Source organism: Narcine bancroftii, chromosome 7 (assembly GCF_036971445.1).
Source record: "Narcine bancroftii isolate sNarBan1 chromosome 7, sNarBan1.hap1, whole genome shotgun sequence".
NCBI classification, from domain to species: Eukaryota; Metazoa; Chordata; class Chondrichthyes; order Torpediniformes; family Narcinidae; genus Narcine; species Narcine bancroftii.
The window spans coordinates 14,825,615-14,840,055 of NC_091475.1; the positions used below are offsets into that span (position 1 = coordinate 14,825,615).

The window sequence follows — 14,441 nt, forward strand, 5'->3', positions numbered from 1 at the left end:
AAGGAGTTTGGACGTGTCTGTATGGATTTTCCACAGGTGCACTGGTTTCCTTTCATTCTCCAAAACATACGGGATATAATTTGGTGGCATGGATTGAAATGGCCGAAATCGGATTCTGCCATGCTATAAATAAAATTTAAATTTAATTATCTCAAGGTTAGGTATGCCTTTTAATACATTATCTGAAGTATTACAACATTTGCTTGATTTGTCATCTTTGATTATGTGCCCTGAAACAACGTTATTTTGATTTAATGGGCCGAGTGCCAACACTGACACACCTCACTGCCAAACTATTAATTATTCCTTCATAAAAGTATTTAAACTTTTGATGAGGGTATAAAGCATTTAAATTGTAATGTGACAGAATATTTTTGAGAGATAAATTGGAAAAGATAGAGTAGGTTACATACATACACACACTTTAAAACAGATCTTATTTGAAATGCTGAAGAATTTATATCCACAGTGATTTTGCAGAAATTGTGAAGAGTGCATATTGGAGACTTCACAAGTAGGTCTTAATTGAACTGAAGAATGAACTATTGTCTTTTAAAGCAAAAGCACAGACATGCTGTTTGTTGATACCTTTTTGTAAGGCTTTTGAAGAGTGCACATAAAGGTCACTACCTAAAAACAACAGATGAACCAGAAGACTGACTTCTATTGTTTGATGGAGAAGGTCAGGTGTTTTTGCAAGCAATCTCTGGGTGAGAGAGAGGGGTCCTTTGGGCTCGTAACAGTAGCACAATTGGAGTTTGTATTGTAAGTATGAGCTGAGGATGTTGAGGGAACTTTTATGGTTAACTGCTTTCACTGTCCAATGTATTTCTTCATGGTCTGTTTTTAAGTCCTCAGTCTGATTTCACCTTTTCTGTTGATTATTTGCAGCCTCCGTCAGTTGCTATTTTGAATTACTTCCACATTTGAAGCAGTTTTATTAAATAAGTTAATCTTCATTAAAGAACAAAAATAATATGATACCATTTGTGGAAATCCAGAACAAAACACTCAGCAAGTCAGGTGGTACCAATAGAGAAGAAGGTTAATGCTCCTGCTATTCCAGTTCATTCTAATGCTTTATTAGGTCATGATGCAACCACTGGAGAAATGCAATAGGTCAAGTTGGTCCATGGAGGGAAATAGACACATGATGTTTTAGGTCCAAATCCTGCTTCAGGACTGGGAAATGAGAGAGAAACTGGATGAAAGAGGAGAGAGTTCAGTCACTTGGTGAAAGTTGGCAGACTGATGGAGTCAGGTGGAGAAGCAAGAAAGGTGGAGTTGGGAGCCTGAAGCAGGAGAACGAGCAAAGGGGAAGAAAAGGAGTGGAGCATACAGTGAGGTGGGTAGTGAGCAAATGGAGAAGGGAAGGAAGGGGAAAGGTAATGGCTGGATGGAGGGAAGGTGGGCTGTGAGAGGACCTGGGTGGATGAGAAGGGAAAATAGACCAAAGGGAAGTGTATTTCCTGAAATTAGAGAATGCAGTGTTCCTGAGAAGGAAAAATAGACCAAGGGGAAGTGCATTTCCTGAAATTAGAGAATTCAGTGTTCATGCCGTTGGATTGTAAACTATCCAGGGGGATGTGAAATTCTGTTCTTCAAATTTGTGTGTGGTTCCACCCAGTCAATAGAGGAAGCTGAGGATGGGCAGGTTGGTGTGGAAGGAGGAACAAAATTAAAATAGTCGGCAACGGGGAATTCCAGCTGTTATGAGGACAGAGCACAGGTGTTTGGCGAAGTCTGCTCTGCACTTGGTCTCACCAGTGTCAAGGAGGCCACGTCGAGAGCACTGAAGGCAGTGGATAATGATGAAGGAGATGTGTATGATACTCTTCCTCATGCGGAATGGCTGTTTAGGTTGCTGGTTAGCGGGTAGGGACAGGTGCTATACCTCCTATACTGCAGTGAAATAGAGGGATGGGTGGGATGGAAAAGTGAACAAAAGAGTCATGGAGAAAATGGTCCATGTGAAAAGCAGAAAGAGTGGGAGGCAAAGATGTGGCTTCTGGTGGGATTATTCTGTCTTTTCATGTGGATTGACTATTGAACATGTAGATAGCTTTATAAAGTTCTGCAAATTTGACAAAGAAATGTAATGTAATTATGAGAAGTGAAATAAGGAAAAAAAATTCTTATTGATATTTGATAATAGAATTTTTTTTGATGAATTTTGTTTTGGATATTTTCCAGCATTTTTTAGGCATGATTATAGTTTTTTTTTCTCTCAGTGATATCGTTATCTCCACAGTTTGTTTGGGACATACTTATTTTGTATGTAACCTCATTCTTTTAAGAGATAAACAGGAAAGTCTGCAGACACTGTGATTGTAGTGCAGTACACAGAAGTGCTAGAGAAACTCAGCAGGTCATGCAGCATCCATAAGAACTAAAGGGTAAACACTGATTTGGCCCTGAGCCCTTCATCAAGGCTTGAACAAAATGCAGGCAGGCACCTGAATTTGTTTGCCTGTTTTGAGTTCATTCCTTCAGGAATTCTTTTAGATTTCCTAATCTATTTATTACGTTTTGTTTCTGAAGTAATGTTATTAATGAATTATCATCAGTCTGGGCAGATCTACCTATTGTTCTCTATCATCTTGGCATCGTATTACTCAATCCATTTGCTTTTGACTCTTGCTCCCAATTTCTAACTTTCTTTGTAATATTACTTGATTTCTCTGGTAAATTCTTCAGATGGAAAAGTTCAGCCTAATTTTTTTTTCCCGCTCCTGCCATCAAAATTTATAATTGATGTCCCTTAGTATTTAAATACTCCCATTACAGCTTGCAAATTACCTGGAACAATTTTGTTAATTCCTTTCATTGTGTGTATATACATGCTTGAGAGAGATCTGGACAAAACAAACATTTCAACATTTGTATAAGATATTTAAAATTGTTGTGATGTGCTTGAATTGATGCTTTCACTTTGTTCTATAAGTGTGTTTAATTATGTTAATAATTATAGTAATTGGTAAAGAGGAAGCAAGTTATTGCAGTTAGTCTTATTTAACATTACACTTAAAATAAATTATTTGTACAAGATTGAGTTCTATTCATCCTTGGGAAGTTTAAAAATTGCAGCAGTACGAGAAGGGAAAATATTGTTGAAAATATTTAGTTAACACTATGTTTGGTTAGTTTAGCTGAATTTTATGCAAACTAGATTCATGTGAAGAAATGAAGTTTTATAAATGTACAGATCCAATGGGTGTTATAATCAAATTGTTTGGTGTTCCTAACATTTTTATATTGATCTCCAGAATACAAAAACGTACTGTTCTCACATGTAAAAACTTGTATTCATTCCTTTTTAGGTATGCCAGTAGTTTGAAGGTGACATTTAACCTTTGACCTTGGCCACTTTGTCACAATAAACATTTTGCTGATGAGTGCAGGCTGCTTGTAAGATTGCTTCCAGATCATTCATTGTAACTGCAGTAGCTATCAAAATAGTCTGCTTAGTGTTCCTCCTGGTTCGGAAATTCACTATATCTGGAGTGTGAACTTGGCCTGTAGTGTGGTACACAGTGCAGGTTGTCCTTATAAATTACAGGCAGTTTAAATTATTGCAACATGGTTCTTTTATTTTTTTTCCCCCTCAACTCATGATGGTAACTGCAAAACTGTTCAGTTTCTTTCTCCTCTGGTCTCCCTAAGCCAATCCTCACTGCCACTGTCAATAAAAATACTTCCAAATAATTAATACGCAGTGGAGAGCTGATTTCATTTTACATATATTTTACATACATATATTTGTCTGAATTGACAATTACATTAACACATATGAAAAATAAGGTTGGGGAGGGGAAACTCCAGTGGATTGGATTTGTCTTCTGCCTCTAGGGCATGTTCAAATATATCTCAGATGGATAAGATTAATTTTTTTGTAATATTTTATATCATTTTAAATATATTTAACAATCAACAATCATACCAAATACAAAGCATCAAGAGAACCTCTCCCTCCACTCCCTCCCCTCTATACAAGTCCTATTAAACAGAAGGAACAAAGATAAAGAAATGCACAAAAAAGCATTCCATTGTCAGTGCGTACAGTAAAACATATGGAGACACAATAATACCACAGTGTTAAAATCTTTACAGAGGTCTATTGGCTAGCCAGTTGTGATCGTAACCCTATATTGGCTCCAATGAGGTACCCATATGCTCTAAATAAGGCTGCCAGATTTTTAGGAAGGTGTTATATCCCTTCCTGAGATTGTATGTGACCTTTTCAAGTAGGATGCAGCTATTCATCTCCGAAGAGCACCTATCCATGAGTAGATGGGAATCAGACTTCCATGTTACTGCTATGCATTTCCTCACCACACATAAGGCAATTTCTATTAATTTAATTTGAGAACTAGTTAGTGATCTACCAACCATAGTATGGTTCCCCAGAAGGCAAAGCTGTGAGTCTACTGGGAAGATGACTCCTGTGATCTTGGTTAAGGTGTCACAGAGGTCATATCAGAAGGGGCTCACCTTTGTGCAAAACCAGGTAGAATGTAAAAAGGAACTAACCTCTAACCACATCTAAAACACATCTCTAATAATTCAGGTTTATATTTGTGTAATTTCTGGGGGGTGAGGTACAATTGATGGAGAAAATTATAATGGACCAATCTACTTACTTGACGTAGATCTGACCAGAGTTGTTGTATCTAAATCTGGCTCCTATATCACCTTATATTTATGCAAACCTGGCTTTAGGCTCTCACTCATCAATAAAAAAATACATTCTAGAAATAAACTAGTATACATTTTCTTCATTGAGTAGTTTTCCTTTTCAGTGAGTCCCAGTAGAGTCACTTCAGGGCCCAAATTGGCCCTAAGGAAGGATCGTAACTGAAGGTAACAAAAAAAAGGTCTTATTGGACAAGTCATATTTCTTCTTCATCTGTTCAAATGATATGAAAAGTCCTTTTCAGAACAATCTTCCAGACGTTGTATCCCCTTTTGATACCAGGTTTCCAAAATTTTATTGTTCAAAGTCATGGGTATAAATTCATTTTGTCTTAAAGGTGTCCTCGGTGACAATCCTCTTTTCAGTCCAGAGTCTCTACAGGTCTCACACCATATTTTAGCCAAGTGTTTAGGATTAAATTCTTGCCTATCTGCTAGCTTTAAGTTTTTAGATCAGGGTTGTGTTCAGTTTCAAACTAGTGCTCATTTGATATAGCCCAAACAATCAAAATTTGTCTTGATATGATGTAAACTATCATCCTTGCCCAGAAGTGTGAAAAAAATGCTCACTCTAATACTTTAGAAAATATTCCCATATATTTGAGATTACAAATCGTGATTTTTTTAAAATGTGGATGCTGAATGGATACTGCTAATATAGGACATTGGAACAGCGGTAAATTCTAATCCTGTTAGCAATACATTGCAAAGTGGTAATCCTGAGTAGAAATCCAACAGTGTTATGCATATATTGAATTTCTGTTGATTTTGGAGTAGGTTAGATTGCTTTTGTATGGATTCAATTACAAAGGATTTTAATATTTACATATTAAAATCAACTAATCTTAACAGTTCAATAAATAATCATTTTATTGACATTTCTAATTAATTTTTTTATATTTCAGGACATTCGGCATACTTTCCTTAGATGGCTGTGGCCTAGACTGGATGAAGAAGTTGTACTTAAATCACCAAAAGTATCTTTAAAAATTGTAGAAAAGCTGCAACCTGGAATGGTCGTGACACCTACCTCTCTGCCTATCATTATAGAATCACATAATTTTTCATCTGAATACTTTGACCTGAAAATCTACTGTGAAAATCTTCAAACACAGGTGTTAGGTCAATTAATTTTCTTCTGTGAAGTGATCCCAACTACGATGGATGTCTTTGATGGGTAAGGATACCACTAACATGCGTCTAGATTAAAGTCTTGCTTTAATAAATGTTAGCATTTATTGTGAAGAAGTACAGGTTTCCATCTCATCACTTCTTTCTGTTTCATTTCCACCTCACTTACTGCTTGTATAGCAATAGCCTAATTAATGCCCCTGTGTACTAAAAATAATTAATATAACTGTGATGGATGATTTGAAACACGTGTTTGCTTTTACTGTAGCCTTTACCATTGTTATATAGTGATCGAATGTCAAATTCTATTTTTACCTGACATTCTGTGATTTTTTTTTGCTGCTGTTTTAGAGTTTTTATTCCAAGAATTTGTCTACTTTTGTAAATTGGAAATCAATGGCATATTTATAAAACAATTCCCCTCATAGCAAGATATGGTTTGAAGCAATGTAATCATATTCAAATAAATGAATCAAATGCAGAATGAAGCCCCTGATCTGGATGAATTAAAATAGCAGAAAAAGTATTGATTTACCTTGAAGAAGGGCTCAGGCCAGAAATGTCAGTTATATACCTTTACCTCCAACGTACATTGCAAGACCTCCTGAGTTCCTCCTGTTTTTGCTCTTGACATATTATTCTTTCCACAAAGATCTAGATAGAGAGAAGAGACAGATGGATAACAATATCTCTACTAAAAAGGATTAGCAATATATCCATACAGACCAGTCAGCTCACTTTTGCAGCAGGAAACGGTGCATTAAGTTCTCCACCATAAGGGTGTAGTCCACTCCCAAAGTTTGCTTCTCAGTTGACATGTAGCCTTTTTGACATCTAAATGGTCATGAGTGGCAGTGAGGACAGACCAGATCGTTTACCATGGAAGTGAGTTAAGGGAAGAACATGTCAGGGATGGAGTCACTGAGACCTTTTTGAACACATTCCTTCCGGTAGGCACTTACTGCCCTCAGTACGTTTCATTCTTGACTCTCTGTGGAGTGAGTTGTTTGATGTTTGGCGATAGACCTTGAGTACATTGAGGTACTAATTGTAACATAGTTATCAGCAAGTAGTTGGTCGTGGTTTTTCTATTAGTTCTTGGGCTTCAGGTGGAGCTATTTCATTTCCTTTGATCTGTTGAGATGTTTGCAAAGCAAGAAATCTTATTAACTCCTGCAAATCCTGGATATTCTCTTCAAACCAGTCATGGTTTTTATTAGGGCCAACCTGCTGTCCAGATGTTGCTGACCTCTGAGGTGAAATATGAAAAGAACTATCACCCAATGATCCTTGCGACCTTCAAGCATTGCTCTCTTGCTGCAATGTCATCGTCAGTCCCCATTACTTATAGGCCAGCCTAATGGTAATAACAAAGAGATTTGAGTGATTTGTCCAACATTCATGAGTTCTTGTGCAATGATGCAGGTGAAGAGGACATACTTGTGTTACATGCTGTCGTGACACAATCTAATGTCCAGATGAAGAATAGAATGTTTGAAGGAATCTCAGAAATCTTATAACCAAAGCCATCTTCAAAAAAGAAGGCAAATCTGTTTTCTGAAACTACAGAGGGGTTTCTGTGCTGTTTGCCACAGGGAAAGTCATTGCCAGAATTCTTTACCATTTTCTTCCATTGGCTGAAGAGCTGTACCTCAATTTCAGTAAGGAATGATGTTTAGAATCCATGTTCAGAAGCTAATTTTCATCATCCTTGTTCCATTCACTGAAGCATACAAGAAAATAGCCCCTACAATTAGCATCCACTAAACAAGGGTCTCTACCCATCTGCTTTCCACTGTACACACCAACAGTGAAGGCCCAAGTTTAGACCTGGAAAATGTGGACTACTTTCCCTTCTGTGGGAGATCCTTTTCAATGAAAAATGATAATGATGGTGAAATTCTCCTGTGTCTTACAATCCTGCAGCAACAATCCATTTCCATCAGGTATATCTGTGTTATAGACTGCATGCAGCAGGCAATTCAAACTGCAGTGTTTGCAGAATCCTTTGAATCGACTTGTAGGGAAAATGAACCAACTTCATTGTCCTCTTTCAGGCTCACATCCCCAGCATTGAAGCACAATTGGCATTCCAACTACTCTTCATAGAAAGGCCAGATTGTTTGACTGCCTGACACCTGAAACAGGTCTGACTCTGAGCACCATCAGAGCAAGAGGTTACCATGTAGGCAGAGGAAACAATTCAAGAATGTTTTCTAAGCTTACTTGAAAATGTATAACATTCTCACCAGCTCATGAGAATCCTTGGCCTATGACATCTCAAAATGAAGAATGAGTATTTGGGATGGCGTCAAAAGCCCCAGGTTCATTGGTCAGAAGCACAAGACTTGAGAAGAGGAAGGATCTCCTGAATTACTCACGTGCTCATGCTTTTGAGCATCACCTTTCCTACCTGAGGCAGAATTTGCAGGCGCAGAATTGGAGTGGAAGCATGTTAATTTTCAAGGGCCAACGTAAGAAGAAAAGTAAGAAAGTGATAATGCATCTATGAAAAGAAGGATTAAAAAGTCAAAAATGTAAATCACGAAGAATTTAAAATCGAAAATCTAGCTCATTGATTGACTAAATAGATGACGGAGGAAGGGTATGAGATAAGGGAATAAACTCAAGTAATGCAATGGATGTTGAAACAATGAACAAATTAAGATTGTGCTCAATGAGAGGAAAAGTTGCACAAAGGATAGCCAACTGGCTTCAGGTCATGTTGAAGGAAGCAGAAGAACGGGTAACAAAGTTAGAAAGTAGGGTCCTACTGGCACGACTTATTTTGTACGTTACTTTTACAATTTAGATTGTTTAAGGAACTCTTTACATTTGGGGGATATGGAGTATCTATATGTGAAGAAGAGTATTGTTACAAGTGTTAATAATCATGGCAAATGATTTTAAATGTGAGAATGGTCATTGATTTAAAAAAGAGTACATAATTCGCAGGCATAAAGCAGGGGGATTCAGGTTGAATAAATCCTGCAGTCCCAGTTAATAATGATATAAGGAATCATTAAGAGTTATCTCAAATAATACTGCCAAATTAAATGGAATAGAACAAGAATGAAATCAAGATGCAAAGTAATGCATTGGTGGTCACTGTTGTGAATGTAAGTAGTTATTTGACAAAACAAACCATGAACAATGGAGCTAAAAAGAATAGAATAGTGAAGGTAATGTAAATGTGTATTGAAACTTGCTAGAACTAAACAGAAGAGTATTGGATGAGTTATGAAAGGTAAGTAGAACCATGGGATTGGGTAGGCCAACAATTGTTTACACCATTCTGGAAAGGAGAAACTATCTGACTCTTTTCTCTTGAAAAAGGAATGCTGAATCATGTCCTGACTTGACAGAGACTGTTAAAATAATGAAAAATTTTGAAAGACACACGTTTCTGTTTGTGGACAGAAAAAACTGGAGTGTTCCAATATTATTTATAATGATTTGGATGATAATGTAAATGAGAGAATTAGTAGGTTGGCAGATGACACCGAATTTGTTGGAATGGTAGACCATGAAGATGGTTGTCTCTGGTTACAACAGGATCTAGATCAACTGGCAAAGTGGGCAAAGGGATGGCAGGTGGAATTCAACTTAGACAAGTATTTTGGGAAGTCAGACGAGGGCAGGAAATGCACAGTGAATGGTAGGGCCCCGTGGAGTGTTGTAGGTCAGAGAGACCTGGGTGCCCAAAGATCTCAGAAAGAGATAACACAGGGAGACAAGGTAATGAAGAAGGCATATGAAATGCTTGTTTTCATCAGACAGGGCACTGAGACAAGGGTGTTGTGTAGCAGCCAAGCTGAGACTGTTCCTGATATATTGTGTGTGTATTCTGATTGTTACATTTAGAATGTGATTAAACTAGAGAGATAGACAACAGACTCGCCAAGGCAAGTAGCGCTTTTGGAAGATGACACAAAAGAGTCTGGAAAAACAACCACCTGAAGAAACACACAAAGATCAGCGTGTACAGAGCCGTTGTCATACCCACGCTCCTGTTCGGCTCCGAAACATGGGTCCTCTACCGGCATCACCTACGGCTCCTAGAACGCTTCCACCAGCGCTGTCTCCTCTCCATCCTCAACATTCATTGGAGTGACTTCATTACCAACATCGAAGTACACGAGCTGGCAGAGTCCGCAAGCATCGAATCCACGCTTCTGAAGACCCAACTGCGCTGGGTGGGTCACGTCTCCAGAATGGAGGACCACCGCCTTCCCAAGATCGTGTTCTAGGGTGAGCTCTCCACTGGTCACCGAGACAGAGGTGCACCAAAGAAGAGGTACAAGAACTGCTTAAAGAAATCTCTTGGTGCCTGCCACATTGACCACCGCCAGTGGGCTGATCTCGCCTCCCACCGTGCATCTTGGCACCTCACAGTTCGGCGGGCAGCAACCTCCTTTGAAGAAGACTGCAGAGCCCACCTCACTGACAAAAGACAAAGGAGGAAAAACCCAACCCCAACCAACCAATTTTCCCCTGCAACCGCTGCAAACATGCCTGCCTGTCCTGCATCGGACTTGTCAGTCACTAACGAGCCTGCAGCAGACGTGGACATACCCCTTCATAAATCTTCGTCCGCGAAGCCAAGCCAAAGAAACTAGAGAGGGTGCAGAAAAAATTCACAAGTATGTTAATAGTACTGGAGGCTTGCAGGATAAGATGGGATTGTTTTTCTTGGAGAGAAGGAGGCCAAAGTCGACTGATTTTAGATAAGGTGGCTGGTCACAGTCTTTCCCCAGTGTAAGTGCATCTAAAACTAAAGGGCACAGGATTGATGTGACAGCGGAAAGATTTAAAGAGGACCTGAGGGGCAAGTTTTTCACCCAGAGGATGGTGGGTATATAGAATATAGGACAATATACCACAGCACAGGCCCTTCAGCCCATGATGCTGTGCTAACCCTTATAAACTTACTCCATGATCAATCTAACTCTTCCCTCCCTCACAGCCCATAACCCTCCATTTTTCTAGCATCCTTATGCCTAGCTGTCTTTTCAATATTCCTATGGTATAATTATTATTAAAATAGCTGTTTAAATTTAACGTCACATAGGAAGGAACATTTTTAATTTTTTAAATTATAGCACCAGCAACCCAGGTTCTAATCTAATCTGGTGCTGTCTGTAAGGAGTATGTTCTCTCTGTAAGGAGTATGTTGTCTGCGTGGGTTTCTGCTGGGTGCACTGGTTTCTTTCCACCCTTCAAAACAGTTAATATGGGTGTAATTGGGCAGCATGGGTTTAAATGGCCAGAATTGGCTTCTACTGTCCTGTAAATAAAATTGCAATTTTTTTTCTAATTTAACATTTTAAAACATTTATTGTTGAACTTCATTAATCAATAACTTAAAAAATAGGTTTCTTGAATTGAAAACTGTGTGGTTAGGAGGAGAGACAGTCCGACAAATATGTCGATTGGAGTATGGTAGATTTATTGCACAGGGTGTAACTGGATTATCGTCTAGTGGCCCAAATTTAACATTAATGAGTTAAACATATCGACATGCCTTCAGTTAAATTGGCAAGGGATCTACACCATTGGATTCCTTGAGAATTCCATGGGTGGTGCTGATTTCTGAGAAAAGATGGAAACATAAATGACTTCAGATTTAATCTTGAAAAGGAATAAAAATCTAGAGACGCACCATCCTCTGAAAGTAATATGTAAAGTTTTGAGGCACTCTTGGTAATGTAGAAGTGTTCTTTTACATAGAATCGGAAATGTGATACAAGTTTAGCCACACTGTGATAGAGAGAATGTCTGACTAAACAGCTATTCTGAGTTTTTGAAATAGACTGCCACTTAACACAGAGAAAACTGTTTAGAATGCAGCTTTCAAAAATCAAATGCACTACCTTGTGACCTTACATGGAAGGTGTGCTTGTTCATGAAGTAGAAACCAAAATGGGGCTGAAATGCAAAATTAAATTATAGGTGAAATGTATTGTGATTTTAATCGTAAACCGATTGAACACCATCCTGCAAAATGTACTGTCTGAATGCCAATAGAAGTTTGCATACCTAACAAAAGTTGGTGATAATTTTCCTGTTTTAAACATATCTACAATAATTTCAGTCACTTAACTCTTGGGTATATGAAAACTAAAGCACTTCTGAAAAATTAATTCATGGGATGTAGGTGTTGCTGGTAAGATTGGCACGAGTTCTGAACATGTTCATTAGTCATGACCTGTGGCTAGTGGTGAATAACTGTTTATTATGCTTACAGCTGCCTGCAGACTTTTCGTTGGCTTCTGTATAGCAACCTTTGGTTATCAGGAGTCTGATATGGAATGGAGTGCACTATAGGAACTCAGACTGACTTGAAATTAGTAAATCACATTGTGTCTTATTAATCAATTAACAGAAAAGGTAAATTAGGATGATGAGATCAGTCTAAAATCATATAAAGAAAACAAAATGAAGATGGAAAGAAAGATGGAATTGACAGAGAAAAAAACAGAGGTGAATAAAATTCCAGCAATTACAGTTTGAAACAATCTCTACAGTTTTAAAAGAATGTTTCCCGTCCCATAGGCATTTCAAGATTCAAGATTGAATTTATTGTCATAGTGTCCTATTACATGAAATTCCTTTTGCAAGGCAGACTAATTCACCACTGGCAGAAAGTGCCTCTTAGATTTCTTGCAGTCAGACTCCTAGTCAGAGAAAAAGAACCAAAAGAGCGTACCCCAAAGTCACCGAGTGTCCGTAGATTTGCCACCACCACTTCTTCAGCCTCCGCTGGTCCAAACCATTGATGACCCGAGCTCTGGATCTGAACCTCCGACACGGTCAGGGACCCTTCAGCGCCCTCGGCACCCCCTCACATTCCAGTTCCTATATCTGGTACTCTTCCGGCCGGTTAAAGCCATTGTCCAGCAATCCACAGTTTCCGTGGGTTCCTCACCTCAAGTCACCAGCAGCCCGCCGCTTCCAGTGGGTGCTCCCTGACCCGTTGTGTTTCCAATATTTTCTGCTTTACTGGCTTATGATTTATTTTGCTGTCTTTTATTATGAAAAATAGAAACTTGGGTTTATATTAATAAGAAATTTACATTTAAGACCAGAAGACATAGAGCAGAAATAGGATATTTATCTCAAGACTGCCCCGCCATTCAATCATGACCAGATCCATTTTCCCATTCAGTCCCACTGCCCAGCCTTCTCCCCATAATTTTTACATTAATGACCTGGAGGAGAGAACAAAACGTAAAGTTTTCTAGTTTGGTAATGATATGGAAATAGGTAGAAGGGGATGTTGTATTGAGGAAATTGCGATTGAGGGATGGCCTGACAAATGGCGTTTAATATGGGGGAGTGGGGATGTCATGCACTTTGGTAAGAGGAATTAAAAGGGAAATTATTTTCTAAATGAAGAGTTTGCAAATGTGTGAACTTTAAGGGATATGGGTTTTCTCATGCGTGAATCACAAAAGTTGAGCAGGCATTAGGGTTAGAGCATACAACATGTTGGTTTTAATTATGAAGTGTTTGGAGTTTAAGAAAAGGAAGGTTTTGTTCCAGTTCTGAGGCTGCACTTTAAATGCTGTGTTCAATTTTGCTCCCTTGATTTAAAATAGGAAATGGCAGTACTGGAGACAGTCCAAAGGAGATTTGCCTGACTAAATTATGGGATGCGAAGGTTGTCCTAACAAGAGAGGCTAGATAATTTGGGTTTGTGTGTCTTGGAATATAGAACAAGGGGTGACCTTGTTCAAACATGTACAATCCTAATGGGGCTTGATAGGATAAATATTGAAATGTTTTCAACAGCAGGGAGACACAAATTCGAGAAAATAAGGAGCAGGTCATTTAAAACTGAGGTGCCTGGAAGTTTCTCCTCACAGAAGATAGTGCATCTGGAATGTTGTGCCCATGAGGATAGTGGAGGCCAAATCATTGGATATATTTAAGATGGAGATAGAGAAATATTTGAAGGATTTAGGATTATGACGAACTACCACAGATCAGGAGTTGAGGCCCAGTATAGATCAGCCATGATCATATTGAATAATGAGGCAGGATTGAAGAGCGAGGTGGCCAAATTTCTGCTCTTATTTTCTTATATACTGTATCTTATGTGTATGTTCAGACAAAAATTGATCATGTTTCTTATAAAAAGCTCTTTTAATGGTAAATCTGGAAAATTAGCAATTAAGAGAGTAAAACAGTAAAACTCACTGTTCCTTTAAGAATGATTTTTAATGTAACTGCTGCAAAGGCAACAAAATGGCCATGAAATATTTTGATTAGAGAACCTTTAAAAATGTTTCTAACATGGGTGGCAACTCCCTTACAACGCCAGCAAGTAGGACAGGGTTTGAATCCCACACTGACTGTAAGGAGCTTGAATATTCTCCCCGTGTTTTCCCTAGGGTCTCCGGTTTCCTCCCACCATTCAAAAGATACCAGGTAGGTTCATTGGGTGTAAATTGGGCAGCACGGACTTGTGGGGCGAATTGGCCTGTTACCATTCTGTATGTCTAAAAAAAAAATCCCCAAAAAGTTGGATTTGTCTATAATTTTACCATGTATCCTAGTGCGAATAAAATTTTATTAAGATTTCACATCACCACTCCTATTATGCCATATCAAAT

At 38.4% G+C, this 14,441-nt stretch overlaps 1 protein-coding gene across 6 annotated transcripts in view; it reads left to right on the forward strand.

Moving 5' to 3' along the window:
• Window positions 1-14,441, forward strand: part of hlcs (holocarboxylase synthetase (biotin-(proprionyl-CoA-carboxylase (ATP-hydrolysing)) ligase)) — a 128,786-nt gene that overhangs the window by 35,072 nt on the left and 79,273 nt on the right. For all 6 annotated transcript variants that reach the window (XM_069888946.1, XM_069888951.1, XM_069888947.1 and 3 more), the window contains one exon: window positions 5,598-5,869. In XM_069888946.1, coding sequence (XP_069745047.1) covers window positions 5,598-5,869 — 272 coding nt within the window. The remainder of the gene's footprint in view (window positions 1-5,597; window positions 5,870-14,441) is intronic.